At 62.4% G+C, this 14,492-nt stretch overlaps 1 protein-coding gene across 4 annotated transcripts; it reads left to right on the top strand.

Annotated features, from left to right (window-relative positions):
- Nucleotides 1-548: 548 nt before the first annotated feature.
- On the top strand, nt 549-13,577 carry ARHGAP45 (Rho GTPase activating protein 45). Of its 4 annotated transcripts, none has more exons than XM_079916340.1 (23): nt 549-764; nt 1,614-1,944; nt 4,956-5,099; nt 5,292-5,376; nt 5,453-5,525; nt 5,708-5,774; nt 5,865-6,002; nt 6,143-6,207; nt 6,390-6,500; nt 6,575-6,655; nt 8,313-8,501; nt 8,736-8,873; nt 8,974-9,164; nt 9,284-9,408; nt 9,501-9,578; nt 9,706-9,810; nt 9,921-10,093; nt 10,431-10,619; nt 10,714-10,851; nt 11,084-11,310; nt 11,393-11,603; nt 12,298-12,406; nt 12,778-13,577. In XM_079916340.1, exons 1-23 carry the CDS (start codon nt 675-677, stop codon nt 13,137-13,139), a joined length of 3,420 nt encoding a protein of 1,139 aa, XP_079772466.1. In that variant the 5' UTR covers nt 549-674; the 3' UTR covers nt 13,140-13,577. The 4 variants fall into 4 exon arrangements, with proteins under 4 accessions (XP_079772466.1, XP_079772467.1, XP_079772469.1 ...); XM_079916343.1 differs by lacking the exon at nt 549-764 and adding an exon at nt 3,434-3,588 and having other exon boundaries at nt 1,842-1,944; XM_079916341.1 differs by lacking the exon at nt 9,501-9,578.
- Nucleotides 13,578-14,492: the final 915 nt, after the last annotated feature.

The following is a 14,492-nucleotide window of genomic DNA, read 5'->3' as shown; positions in this document are numbered from 1 at the left end:
GAGTGAGGGGTGGGAGCTGGGCTGAGGGGAGGAGACCCACTATGCCCAGCGCCGCCTGGGCCCTGGGGTCTGTAGGGGAGTCACCAGAGGACATAGGGCAGGCACACCCATGAAAGGTAGGAGGACTGGAGGGCAGGTGTCTGTGTCCAGGGGTATCCGTTACATCTGCGGAGCTGGGTGGCGTCTCAGCATGTGTCCAAGCCTATGTCCCTGCGTGTCATCGTGCTCCCGTGTCTGCACTCCTGGGTGCATCTGGGTGTGGCCGAGTGGGGGGGTCAACGTCTCTGCCGTCCCCGTGTGCCCGCCAGGGCCTTGCCCGGGACGCCAGTGCCAGGCAGGGGCACCTCAACCAACGTGCGTGCCTGCGCAGAGCTCCTGAAAGCGGAAGCTGGGGGCGGAGCCTGGGACCCCACCTTCAAGCCCACTGAGCGGAGGGGCAGGCTGAGGCTGCGGAGGGTCAGGGGTGGGTCTGAGTCACCGCCTCCGGAGGCCTTTTCCTGTGGGGGGAAGCGCCCGCCAATGAGGGCTGGGCCTGTCACGTGGGCCTGACAGCTGGGGGGGGGTGGTGGCCAGCGACAATGTGGTCCCGAGGCCACTGACACTAGGAGCTGCAGCGCTGAGACCCCCGGCCCGCCCCGCCTCGGGCCCCTCGGGCCACTTGGCCTGGCCACAACATGTTTTCCAGGAAGAAGCGGGAGCTCATGAAAACCCCTTCTATCTCGAAAAAGAACCGGGCGGGAAGCCCCTGTCCGCAGCCTTCGGGGGTGAGTGAGCCTCTGCTGGGAGCCGGAGCGGGCGGGGATCTTGGAGCGGCACCCAGGCAGCAGGGGGACCGGGGAACACCCTGCGCTCGGGCCTGGCGGGGCAGGGCCGGCAGTGCCATGCTGGGCCGGCGGCGCGGGGCTGGAGCCAGCTACGGCCCCAGGCTGGACTGCAGGGGCCACGCAGGACGGGCTGGGATCCCCACGTTCAGTTCACAGTAGGAGCCCTTGGGATGGCCACTGCACACCCCACCCCGTCTGGGGCTGCCTGTGGGGTCCAGGGAGTGTGGGTGCTCTGGGTCCGGGACTCCAGGGTGAGGGCTTAGGGAACTTGGGGCCTCCAGGCACAGTTAGATGTGAGAGCTATAGCCCAGCCACTGGGGGAATGTTTAGAGCAAGCAGAGTGTGCGGCGAGTTCCATGGGGTGGGCCTTGTATGAAGCAGGCCTGTGGTGTCCGCAAGACTGAGGGGCCTAGCGGACCCTCAGAGTAAAAGAATCGAGGAGGTGTCTTCACCAGTGAGTAGGTGTGTCTGCAGTGGCCTCCCCTGAGGGGAGCTAAGGAGACCCTGGCCCTCCCTACCCCGCCCCCCTCCCAGGAAGTGGGTTGCCCCTCCCCCACACCCCGGCTGTGGTTTGGGTAGAGGCCGTTGTTTGTGAAAGCTCTGGGGAAGAGGATGTTGGGTAACAGGTGCGGGAGGGGCACAATACCAAATCTCAGCCCTCTGACCTGTGGCCTTTGATCCCCTGTGGGGTCAGGCTGAAGACCCTCCAGAGCCCCACTTCACTTCTGGGAAAACTGAGGCAGGGCCCAGTGGGGGCACCTGCTCTAGTGGCTCCCCCCACCCTCCCAGGAGCTGCCCAGGAGAGATGGGGCTGATGCAGTGTCCCTGGCGCCCAGCCTGGAACCACCAAGTGTGGCCTTGAATGCCAAGGCCACAGGCACACTCAAGAGGCCCACCAGCCTAAGCCGCCATGCCAGCGCTGCCGGCTTCCCACTGTCCGGAGCCAGCACCTGGACGCTGGGCCGTGGCCACCGCAGCCCACTGTCAACAGCCAGCCCAGCCGAGGGACCCATCCAGGGACCCTGCCCCGACACTGTGGAGGACATCTCCCACCTGCTGGCTGACGTGGCCCGCTTTGCCGAGGGCCTTGAGAAGTTGAAGGAGTGTGTTCTGCGTGAAGGTGAGAGTGGCAGGGACACCGCGGCCTGGGTGGAAGGCAGTTGGACACAGATATCCCAAACCCTGTGGGGTTGAGGCAGGATGGAGGGAGGGATTTGGGGAGGCTCCAAAGAGGGTTGTAGGGAGGGCTTCACGGAAAAAGTCATTGCAGCTAGGGTTCTGAGGGATGTATAGGAGTTTGGCGGCAACCAGGAAGAGGGAATGTCACATGCACAGGCTCAGAAACATGGAGTGGAGGTGCATTTGGGGGAACAAGTTTCGGGTGTATGAAATGTGTGAGGGTGGAGGCATTGAGAATGGCAAGCAGAGGGACCCTGGATGTTATCCTGAGGGTGGTGGGGAGCCGTAGAAGGTGTTAGAGCAGAGGTGGAACAAGGTCAGATCTGCACGTTGGACTGGAATGGACTGGAGGCAGGCTGAGGTCTGGACAGAGAGAGATTCAGGACGGACAAGGGGCAGGACCAGCACGTAAGCTGCAGGAGTGAGCGGCCTGTGGGATGGCAGTTCCGTTTTCTCCACGCGTCTGCTGACAGCCCAGCTTCCTGCCGAGTTATTTTCATCTGCTTCCTGTTTGTCTTTGGCCGCCAAGGAGGGCACTATGATCTCTCCTGCCAGAAACCGCAGTGCCAGGGCCATGCTAAACACTCTGGCCTGCTCCCCACAGGTGCCCATTTTACAGATGAGGAAACTGAGGCCCAGAGAGGGGCTCTGACTCCTGGCTCAACCAGCCAAGGAGGGGCCAGAGCCCGGATTCGACCTCAGACTGGAGAGACCTCAGCTTTGTAGGAGCTAATGGGCTCTGCTGGCCGGGCCTCTGCTGGGTCGGGGGGTGTCAGCCCCCAGGATTATCTGGTCCTGGGGTGGGGCTGGAGTTGTTTCCTGGGGAAACTCTCTCTAATCTCGGTTCCTGTCCGATCCTGGTGCTTCCTTGGAGGCCAGGCCTGGGCAGGGTTGAGCCAGTGGGCGTCCTGCAGGAGGTTGGGCCAGGGCAGGGGCACCCTTCTTTGAGCATTGGGGCAGCCCTGGGCCAGGGGAAGGGTCTGGAGCAGAGAGCATGTGGGTTTGCATCCTGCTGCTGCCCCTGCCAGGCTGTGAGACTGGATCAGCTGTCCCTTCTCTAAGCCTCTGGCATTTCATCTGTGAAACGGGGCAATGATACGCCCTGGGGAGTTGCTGACTGTAACCAGATGTCCTCGGCTCACAGTGATTGTTGTGGGGACAGTGAGAGGGCTTGGGGACCCCGTGCTGTCTACCTAGGAAGCAGTGGGCGGCGGGATCTAGGTGGGCAGGGTCTCCCCACACCTCCCCACGCCCTGTACCTGGGCCTGTTTCCCTGCCTGCCCTTGGCCAGTCCCATCCCGAATCAAATTGCATCTCCCTGGGTCCCAGGCTCCTGCTACCTGAGGCTGGGGAGCTAGCAGGACGCCGGGGCGGAGCTTTCCTCGGAGGGGGGCGGGTCTTCGGACCAGCCAGAGCCGGTTTGCTTGCAGAGGACCTGGCACCAAAGACCCCGGACCAGCCAGTTGCCTAGCCCGGCCTGCGCATTCACGGTCCCTGCGCCCTGACGGCTGCGCCATGTGTATCTGCGGGACAGTGCACCCGGCGCTGGAGCAGGCGCCGGTGCGCTGCCAGGCGGGGCCCCGAGGTGAGGGGCCCGTGCGGGGTGTGGGGTGCAGGGCCTGGCCAGGAGCACGTGGCACTCGGGGCATTTGCTGCCCAGCGCTTGCCTTGGCCAGTGCTGAGCTGGGCATGTCCAGGCTTCTCCAGAGTCCCACCTGCCCAGGTGAGTGTGCTGCGGGGACCCAGGTGGCCGAGGCCCAGGCGACATGAGGGGCCTGGTGTGTGGGAGGAATGTCCCGGGAAGGGGCGTGGCCCGGCCTTTCCTCAGCCGGCCTTTTATGGATTCCGTAAGCTCCTTCCCACCTCCCTGAGTTGGCCTCGGATTCAAAATCCTGCCCGGTGCTGAGGCACTGGGCTGCACTCGGAGGAATTTGGGGCCAGGGACTCCGCGGGGGTCTCCCTGTCGGTGGCATTCAGTGGGGGTCCTCAGTGCTGAAAAGGGATCAGACACCTATTTTCAGATTCCGTTTTTAAAATTTTAAATTTATTATTTATTTTTGAGCATCAGGTTCCAGGCACAGAGTCAGAGGCACACAGGTGAGGGAGATATACTCCCAGCTGGTGGCCAGGTCCCTCCTGGGTCTCAGGGTCGGCTCATTCCTTCCCCATCCATACATTCCTTCGGCTTTGTTTCCACTAGATGGTGCGTGTTCTGCCCACACACAGCGCTTTTTTCCAATTAAGAACATCTGAGGAGGGCATTTAAAGCCGTGTTTGAAGATGCAGATCTGATCTTGACTCTCCTTTGCCCTAACACCTTCTGTGGCTCCCCATTGCCCTTATGGTAAAGCCAGGCAGTGTCCTTCTGCCTGGCATTCTCATGCCTTCAAAGCTAGTGGAGATGGAAAAGCTGCGTGATCCTTGAGAAATGACCTCTCCCCTGTATGCCTCAGTTTCGTCATCTGCAGAATGGGGGTGATGACAGCACCTGCCTCATGGGGTGGCTGGTCGGGAGAGAGTGAGGTAACGGGGTGTTTAAGCCCCAGTGCCCAGGCAGGCAGGGCTGGGAGAGAGCTGGACAGAGCCCTGAGAGTTTGGGGCAGGGAAGGGGCCGGGTGGGTTGCCTGGAGGAAGAGGCACCAGGACTGCAACTTGAAGGTCACTGGGAGTTTGTTTTCTGGAGGGACGAGGAAAGGGTGTTCTGAGCAGGACTGCCTAGACTGACATCTGACCTTTGATGACCTGGCCAGCAGTCGAGAGAGGGACAGTTCCTCACACACACACACACACACCTCCCAACGAGGTCACACACTGAGCCTCAGGCAGTTATCTTCTCCCACCTTGGCCTCAATTTCCCTACCCGGGGACAGGAGCTCTGAGGAGGGTTAGGGTTAGGTGGTTAGGTGGGCAGGCTTTCCTTCCCTCCCTGCTCATACCCCCTCTGCCCGGCAGACCTCCTAGAGGCCCGCCGGCCGCTTGCCCATGAGTGCCTGGGTGAGGCCCTCCGCGTGATGCACCAGGTCATCTCCAAGTACCCACTGCTGAACACCGTGGAGTCGCTCACAGCTGCCGGCACCCTCATTGCCAAGGTCAAAGGTCAGCCAGGACAGGGCAGCAAGGGCTTTCTGTCTGGGCGGGCTTCCTGAAGGAGGGGATGTTTGAAGTGGGTTTTGAAGGATGCACAGGAGTTTGATGGGCACAACAACTCCAATGCTCCCCCTTCAGTTAGTTGCACGGGTGGTCACCTCCCAGACTGGGCCAACCCCTCTCGTTCTTGTCTGTCCCTAGCCTTCCATTATGAGTGCAACAATGATTCGGACAAGCAGGAGTTTGAGAAGGCCTTGGAGACCATCGCAGTCTCCTTCAGCAGCACGTGAGTGTGGGGGTGGGGAAGGGTGGCAGAGGGTGGGGACCCATGTGCCTCTTGACACTTGCCCCCTGCCCTGCAGTGTGTCTGAGTTCCTTATGGGTGAAGTGGACAGCAGCATCCTCCTCTCAGTGCCCCCTGGGGACCCGGGCCAGGTGAGCAGGGATGGCCTGGGTGCTGCACGGGGTCAGGCTGGCAGGGCGGATGAGTACCCCCTGCCCGCTCTGTGGACCGTGGTCTCCCGCTCTGTCCAGGGGGGGCGGTGACTGTCTCCTGCAGGGTGGGCATCAAACAGTACCCAGCCCGGACTGGACTCACCTGTCTCCCTCTGGTACAGTCAATGGAGAACCTGTATGGACAGGGGAGTGAGGGTGCCCCCCTCAGCAGTGAGGACTGTGATGAGGGTGAGTCTCTGAGCCTAGGGGTGGAGGGCTGAGGACGGAAGGAATGGTGGGCTGGGGAGGAGCCCGGGCTGAGAGGTGTCTGTCCCGCAGGCTGCCTCTCCCCGGAGGCGGTGGACACGCTGCTGCAGCGCTGTGAGGGGGGTGTGCATGCCGCGCTGCAGTACGCCAAGAACATGGCCAAGTACATGAAGGACCTCATCGGCTATCTGGAGAAGCGGAACGCGCTGGGTGCGAGCTGGGGCCCGCGGGGCGGGGTCTGGCTGGAAGGCCCCTCCCCTCCCCCCTGCGCTCACATCCCTCCCCTCCCCCCTGCGCTCACACCCCTCCCCTCCCCTCCCCCCTGCGCTCACATCCCTCCCCGCCTGCAGAGATGGACTTTGCCAAAGGCCTGCAGAAGATCGTCCTGAACTGCAGACAGAGCGTCATGCAGGAGGTAGGGAACTCGAGGGAACGGGGTGGGGTCCCTCAAGCCTAGGTGTGTTTCGCCCCTCAAAGATGGGCCAAAGGAAAGGGGTTTCCCATCTCTGCAAGGGCAGCTGAGGGCGCTGGGGAGGCAGCAGGGCTTCCACGAGGGCGCCTGTCCCACCCCCGTGACTGCCGGCCCCGCCCCCACAGCCGCACATGCCCCTCCTGTCCATCTACTCGCTGGCCCTGGAGCAGGACCTGGAGTTCGGCCACGGCCTGGTACAGGCGGTGGGCACTCTGCAGACCCAGACCTTCGTGCAGGTAGGCTTCGCCCTGGAGGGTGGGTGGGGTGAAGGGTGCCCGGGTCTCCATCACACCCGTCTCCCCACCCCCAGCCCCTGAACCTGCGGCGGCTCGAGCACGAGAAGCGCAGGAAGGAGATCAAGGAGTCTTGGCACCGCGCCCAGAGGAAGCTGGTACCGCGGGGCGGTGGGGCTGGGAGGGGGCAGGGCGGGCCGGCTCGCGCATGCGCAGTCCCCTGGTGCACTCCTGGGTGGTCCTTTCCCGAGTTTTGCGGACACCTGGCAGAGTGCCCTGTGCCCGCGTGGGGCTCGCTGTGGCGTCACAGGTTGGAGCGGGTCCTGCCTCCCAACTGCTCCAGCCCCATTACCTGCAGCTGCAGCAGGAGAGGCCCTGGCCCGGGGCCCCCATCACTGTCACGGGTCAGATGTCCGGAGGGACCGGATCACCCGTGGCCGCCAGGAGCAGGTCTGGGTTAGAGGGAAACTGAGGCTCTCTCAGGTCTGGTGGATGCTCCAGGTTCCTCTGTGTTGCTCTTTTCCCACCTCTCTTTTAGGCTGTTCCAAAGGCACTAGCAATCTTTTGCACTGCTCTTTAGGCCTGCTAACAGGGTCTGCAGTGCAAAGAGCCCCCACGGCCCCTGCTCCAGCTAGTGGTGTCCTGTGGCACATCTGGCAAATGAGCCTCTCCCCCCTTTTCTACACCTGATGACAGCTTGCCGAGTACCCTGTTCTGCTTCTGGCCTTTTACAGTCACCTCCATATCCAGGGACTGGCCCCATCTCACTCCATGTGAAACTCCTCCTCCCTTTTTCTCAGCTACAAGTGCTCAGCTGCAGAGCCACAGGGCTTAGTTCACTAAATCCCTATTGATGAACAGTTTAGTTGTTGTTGAGCTGTTGCTGTTTCAAACACCACTGCTGTGACGAGCTTGTGCCCCTGTTCTCAGACATATGACCTAGCATTTATCTCAGATCAATGCCCGAAAGGTAATGGCTGGGTCACAGATGTCATGAGCATAGAAGCTGACCTCCTGAGCCACAGCCATGCTTTTCCTCTTCTGTGAGCTCTAAGTTCATATCCTTTGCTCACCTTGGATTGGACAGTAGCCTGTTTCTTAATGACTTGCTAGAGCTCTTTACATATTAGAGAACCCAGCCCTTGATGACATGTGTTACAAACTCCCCCACCCCCAGTTTATTGTTTTGACTTTTGATTTAACCTGTTGCCTGTTTTCCCAGTTGAAACCCATGATTGTTAGTAGCAGTCTTTTATGGTTTCTGGGTTCTGTGTCACGTATGGAAAGGCCTTCCCCATGCTATGTTTAAGAAATTCTCTCATGGTTTCTCCTAGTACTCATGTGAGCTGTTTTCTTTATGTTTAAGCTTCTGATCGTGTAGACTGTGAGGTGTGGCCCCCAGAAGGCCCACTGGGTTTTGACTAAGTGCTCTTCCTGCCAACCCTGAGGATGCCTGACTTCCTGTCTGAGCAGCCTCACTGTTCTCATCTCTGAGACAGGAAATGAAAGAGATAGAAGCACAAGTCGCTCTGGCAGGTGTGGGTGTAGGTGTCGAGAGGATGATGTAGTTGGTGTCTCCTTCAGAGCTTAGCTGTGCCTCAGCTTCCCTGGCTGTGAAATGGGCATGCCAGATACTGGCTCCTCCCTGGGTCACCCTGTAGGTGTCACCTCCTGTCCTTCCACCACTGGTTCTTGGGTGGGGGCCTCTGTTTGCTTGACTGGCCATGGGATTCTGGCCCAAGGGATGGGGGTGGCAGAGGTCCCTAATGCGGTCTCTGGCTGATGGTGCTGGTCTGGTCCTTCCCATGTCCACAGCAAGAAGCGGAGTCCAATCTGCGCAAGGCCAAGCAGGGCTACGTTCAGCGCTGCGAAGACCATGACAAGGCCCGCTTCCTAGTGGCCAAGGCAGAGGAAGAGCAGGTGGGCGCTGGCCCGGGTGCAGGGGGCGTGGCCTCCAAGACCCTGGACAAGAGGCGGCGCCTGGAGGAGGAGGCCAAAAACAAGGTGAGGGCGGGTCAGGGGGCAGGAGGTGCGGGACAAGACCCATGGTGTCAGGGCCTGACCTGTGCGGGATTGCCCACCGCCGGGCCTTTGTCTGGGTTGTGCCTCCTGCCAGGAATGCCTTCCTGTCCTTTTGTGCCTGGCTGATTTCCATGTGGGGTTTGAAGATGCCCTGAGGGCTGAACCCCAGACTGAGGCCTCTCTGGGCACCCTGCCCCGCCCCCACCCCCACCTCAGGCGGAGGAAGCCATGGCCACGTACCGCACGTGCGTGGCGGATGCTAAGACGCAGAAGCAGGAGCTTGAGGACACCAAGGTGACGGCACTCCGGCAGATCCAGGAGGTCATCCGGCAGAGCGACCAGACCATCAAGTCGGTGAGCACCGTGCTCCCACCCCCAGCCCCCGCCCCTGTCGCTGCCCGTCCAGCCTCAGGACCTCCAGCACTTAGGGCCCCTCCCACCTGCCTGCCCGTAGGCCACCATCTCCTATTACCAGATGATGCACATGCAGACGGCCCCGCTGCCTGTGCACTTCCACATGCTGTGCGAGAGCAGCAAGCTGTACGACCCGGGCCAGCAGTACGCCTCCCACGTGCGCCAGCTGCAGCGCGGCGAGGAGCCAGACGTGCACTACGACTTTGAGCCCCACGTCTCCGCCAACGCCTGGTACCCTGCCGTCTGCGCATGCCTGGGGGAGCCGGACTTCCCTCCTGAGGTGGGGGAGGGGGCAGTGAGCCTCAGTGACCCCCATCGTGGCCCCTTATTTTGGCTGTTGGTCCCACCAGGTCCCCAGTCTTGCGCGCCCGAAAGGGCAGCTTCAATGTCAGCGATGCTGCGGTGGCGGAGGCTGCGGGCTGCCCCCCAGAGGAAGGTGGGCCTGGCGACGGGGAGCTTGCCAAGGAGCGCAGGGGTGAGTGTCCAGCAGGGGCAGGGGCGGGCGCGGGCCCCCCCCTGCAGCCCCCTTCAGCCCCCTTCAGCCCTTCACTGGGGACAACTTGGCAGGTGGGCGCGGACACCAGGTGCACAAGTCGTGGCCGATCGCCATCTCAGACTCTGACGCCAGTCTGGACCCTGGCTCAGGTGAAGGGGCCTGGCCGGCAGGTGGGGGGGTGGGGGGCTCGCAGAGCTGCCGCCCCCAGGTTTCAGCGGGCTCATTGTGCAGCCGGGGGCCCTTGGGGGAGTCTCTGACAACCCGTTTCCTGCTCAGGGGACTTTAAGAAGTTCGAGCGCATGTCTTCCAGTGGCACCATGTCGTCCAGCGAGGAGCTGGCCGACCAGGAGAGCAGCACAGGCGCATCAGCCTTTGACCAGGGTGAGGGGACCCCTGGGTGGGGCAGCGGGGAGAGGGGGGTTTGGACTCTCTGTGCGCCTGGCCCTGACCTGCCTCGGTAACACTGACCACCTGCCCCCCACCCCCACCAGATGACCTCAATGGCATGGCCCCGGAGCTGCCTGTGGCCATGCCCAGCGGGCCCTTCCGCCATGTGGGGCTGTCCAAGGCGGCCCGTACCCACCGGCTCCGGAAGCTCCGCTCGCCGGCCAAGTGCCGGGAGTGCAACAGCTACGTGTACTTCCAGGGCGCCGAGTGTGAGGAGGTGAGCGGCGGTCCCGGGGGAGCCAGCCACCTGCATGTGCGCCCTCAGGACGGTGCCATGCAGAGCGCTGGAGGGAAGTGAAGCCAGGAGCACTTGCAGTCTTCTGGGGGAGAGCATCCCAGGAGGAGGGCTCAGCCAGTGCTGAGGGAACCAGAGGGCCGTGGGAGCAGCCCAGGCTGCACTGGTGGCAGGGGCACGTTTCCCAACCAGGAGGGGTGAAAGCTGCCCTGTAGGGGGGTGATGAGAGCGGCGGGGGTCGCGGTGGAAGGGGGAGCCGCGAGTGTCTGTGCGGAGCTGGGGCACCAGGAAGGTCTGCTCACTCCTCGCCTGCTCCCAGTGCTGCCTGGCCTGCCACAAGAAGTGCCTGGAGACCCTGGCCATCCAGTGTGGCCACAAGAAGCTGCAGGGCCGCCTGCAGCTCTTTGGCCAGGACTTCAGCCAGGCCGCCCGCAGCACCCCAGACGGCGTGCCCTTCATCGTCAAGAAGTGTGTCTTCGAGATCGAGCAGCGGGCGCTGCGCACCAAGGTGACCGACGCGGGCACAGCTGCGGGGGCTCCAGCCGAGGGGCCATGCAGGGAGGGGAGGGGTGTGGGCCCAGGCTGACTGCGGGCTCCCACAGGGCATCTACCGGGTCAATGGGGTGAAAACGCGTGTGGAGAAGCTGTGCCAGGCCTTCGAGAACGGCAAAGAGCTGGTGGAGCTGTCGCAGGCCTCGCCCCACGACATCAGCAACGTCCTCAAGCTCTACCTGCGCCAGGTGAGACAGATGGGGACAGAGCAGAGCAGATCCTGGGCTGGACCTGAGCTTGGTGGGGGGCGTGGCCAGCTCTAAGCAGGGTTGTGGTTGCTAGGCCAGGGGCGTGGTCAGTATAGGGTGGGCGGGACCGGTGGCTGTCAGGGGCGGGGCTGCTGTTAGGGGCGGGGCCAGTGCAGGATGGACGGCGTGGGGCCAGGCCCATTGACCCCCACACCTAACCGTCACCCTGCAGCTGCCTGAGCCGCTCATCTCCTTCCGCCTCTACCATGAGCTTGTGGGGCTGGCCAAGGACAGTCTGAAGGCAGAGGCCGAGGCCAAGGCGGCAACCCGAGGCCGGCCGGATGTCACCGAGAGAGAGGCTGTGGCCGTGGCCATGGCGGGCCGGCTGCGGGAGCTCCTGCGGGACCTGCCGCCAGAGAACTGGGCCACGCTGCGGTACCTGATGCGGCACCTGCGCAGGTGAGGGCTGGCCAGGCCGGGGTCAAGGGCGGCGGGGTCCCGGGAGGCGCTCACACCTGCTCCTGCACCCTCTGACCCCCAGGATCGTGGAGGTGGAGCAGGACAACAAGATGACACCGGGGAACCTGGGCATTGTGTTTGGGCCCACGCTGCTGCGGCCCCGGCCCACTGAGGCCACCGTGTCCCTCTCCTCCCTGGTGGACTACCCACACCAGGCCTGCATCTTGGAGACGCTCATCACCCACTACAGCCTGGTCTTTGAGGAGGAGCCCGAGGTGGCATCTGGGTGCCAGGTGAGGGTTGTCCACCCTGGGCGGGGGGTGTAGGGCTCTGTGAACATCATGGGGGCCGGGAATCTCACTCACCCACAGCAGGATTAGACAGAAAGAAGGGCTGGGAGATGTCTGGCTCGGACGGGGCCAGAGCCCCGTCAGGGGCACCCAAGGCATCTTTTAAGCAAAGAACTGGATGAAGTGTGGGTTCAGATCTGCGGACGGAGCCCCAGGCAGTGCAGAGGCCCTTCGGCCTTCCCCCACGTCCCCTGGAGCTCACATCAGAACGCACTAGACCCGCCGTCCTGCCCCTTCTCCCATTTCCCGTCTCTGGGCTGCCTACAGCACATCCTCTGGGTCCAGCCTGCTGCTCTCCTCAGCCGACAGGCCTTGTTTCTGTTCGCTTCCAGGCAGCATCAGCTCCCACGCTCTTTAACCCCTCATCTGGCATCTCTGGCTGTGGAGGTGACACGCCTGGGTGTGGCCTCAGGACAGTGGCTCCCACGCTGGTGTCCATGCAGGGCCTGCCTCAGCCTTTCTGGCCAGGGCCTCTGCCCGCTTTGGACGAGCTCAGCCTGCTCGTGACTTGGGATCTGGGGGCCTCACCTGCTCAGCTGCAGCGGGTGTTAAGTTTTTAGGGTTTAACAAGACAGAAAAATGGAATGTGGGATGGCCGGAACTGTGGCTCTCCCTGACCTCCATTCCGCCTCTGCAGGATGTGACGTCCAACCAGGGGGCCGAGGTGGTGGTCCAGGAGCCGTATCCGGAGGCCAGCGGGGGCATGGCCTCACCCCTGCCGGAGGAAGCTGAGGATGGGGGCCTTGGTGAGCAGTGGGCCTAGGCGGCGGATGACACAGTGGGTCCACCTCAAGGGCTGCATCCCAGTTTGTCTCCCATGGAGACCATGAGTAACACCTGCTTTTTCACTGTCTTTAACGTGTTACAAACTCTTGCAAAGAGACACCCTTTCGAGGTGTTTTTTCCAACGCCAAGAAATGGGCACCCCGAAGTGGAAACGACCCCAGTGTCTGAGACCCTGTGCCTCCGCCTGACCCAGGAGGGTTCTAAAGGGGGAGCTGGGCCTGCTGGGGGGAGGCGGACGCCCAGTCCTCCGCCCAGTGCCCCCCACCCTGCTCACAGGCTGTCCATCTTTTTCTCTCTCTCTGTCCCTGTCCCTCTCCCTTGGACTTTCCAGAACCCCACGTTGCCTCCAATGACTCCGACTCAGAACTGGAGGAGGCCTCGGACCTGCCATCCCCAGCGGGTGGGGCGGCCCTGCACCGCCTTGGCTTCCTGGAGAAGTTGGGCGGCGTGGAGGGTGGCCGGGACAGCCGCAGTGGCAGTGAGGAGCAGCTGGGCACTGCTACCGGGGAGGAGGAGGATGGGCCCGGGCCTGGGGTCTGGGAGGACCTCGGGGAGGAGCCGGCCCGGCGGCTCGCCGAGCACAATACCAACCAGTGCAACAACGTGGCTGTGGCCCGCCTGCCAGCCGTGAGGCTCCGTGGCGGGCGGCTGGCAGGGGGCGCGGGCTGGGAGAGGCGGCCAGAGTTCGTGTAGCTGGGGCAGCGGGCAGGTCTGCTCCAGGCTCCTGTCCCTGTGGACACGTCACCGAGAGGCCGCTCCTTCCGCCCACAGCGGCGAGGGCATCACTGGCCAACTTTTACAGAAGCTTCTGCCCGCGCTGCTCCGCACGCCCACCAGGCCCCACTCCTCTGAGCTGGGGGATTCTGCTCTTGGAGTTGCCCCGGCTGTGATGGAGGGGCCCTGCCCACCCTGGCGCTGGGCCGTGGAGGCCACACGGCAGCTGGGAGGAGGGCTGGACGCCTTTGTGGATGGTGGGCGGGTGGCCTTGGGATGCCCTGGCTTTTACGGAAAACTGGGTTTGGATACCTTTACGGAAAACTGGGTTTGGATACCTGGGGCTGAGGATGCAGTGAAGTTCCACGATGGAGTTCTTTGACAGGCACATTCCTTTTGCATAAAATAAAGTCTTTAACCTCAGCCTGTCTTCTCTGGCAGCAGTGGCCTAGTGACCCAGACACACAGGGCACTAAGCGCCATCCCCAGCTCCTCGCTGGGCTTGAGGGGCAGGGCAGGGAGCTGTGAAGAAGAAATTCCACCACAAGGCAGCCCCGTCAGGCGCGGGAGCCCAGGTGGCCATGGGGCCCAAGTCCCATTGACTGCTGACTCGGGCCGCCAGCCCCCGGTGGCTCCCGAGCACTGAGGTGTGGCTGCTGTGCTGAGGAGCCGCAGCTGAAATCTACTTGCACCAAAGGCCTCTGGAAGACAGTAGCCACCACGTGGAACGGCACAGCGAGGGAGAGGCGAACACCCCTCACCCAGCTCAGAGGCCCCAGTCGGGTTTATCCCAGAGGGCTGGGGCCGGCTCAGCAGAGACACAACTATTCATTTGAGGAATTAGATGGAATTCACACCCAGTCATGGTAAAAGCTGCTGGGCCTCCATTCCTGATACAGAACAGCTCACCCCAAACTTCAGTCCCCCACCCAGGCTTAGATAAGACCCACTGTGGCAGTCAGGGCGCTTTGCCCCTGCACATGCTTCCTAAGAGTGAGCAGGGAAAAGCAGCCAGCAAACTACCAATGTGTTTTGCAAACAGAGATAATGGGCGGGGGGGGGGGGGGGGGGGGGGGCACACCCTCTCGGTTACACGTGGCCTGTGGCCACTTCTGCCCTGTAGAGTTGAGCAACTGTAGCAGGGCCACCTGGCCAGCAAAGCCAACATATTGACCGTCTTGCCCTTTACAGCAAAACGTTGCTGACCCCATCTATGTTTTTAAAAAAAATGCTAAGAATGAGCAAATCTATTAACATTTCAGAGTGCTCAGCAGGACAGGTAACGGCAAGAAAGCGCCCCACTGTCAGGTGCCAAAGCACCTCTAAGGAGCC

This window comes from Stenella coeruleoalba (genome assembly GCF_951394435.1).
Source record: "Stenella coeruleoalba genome assembly, chromosome: 3".
Taxonomy (NCBI): Eukaryota; Metazoa; Chordata; class Mammalia; order Artiodactyla; family Delphinidae; genus Stenella; species Stenella coeruleoalba.
This window is presented reverse-complemented; position numbering and strand designations above follow the sequence as displayed.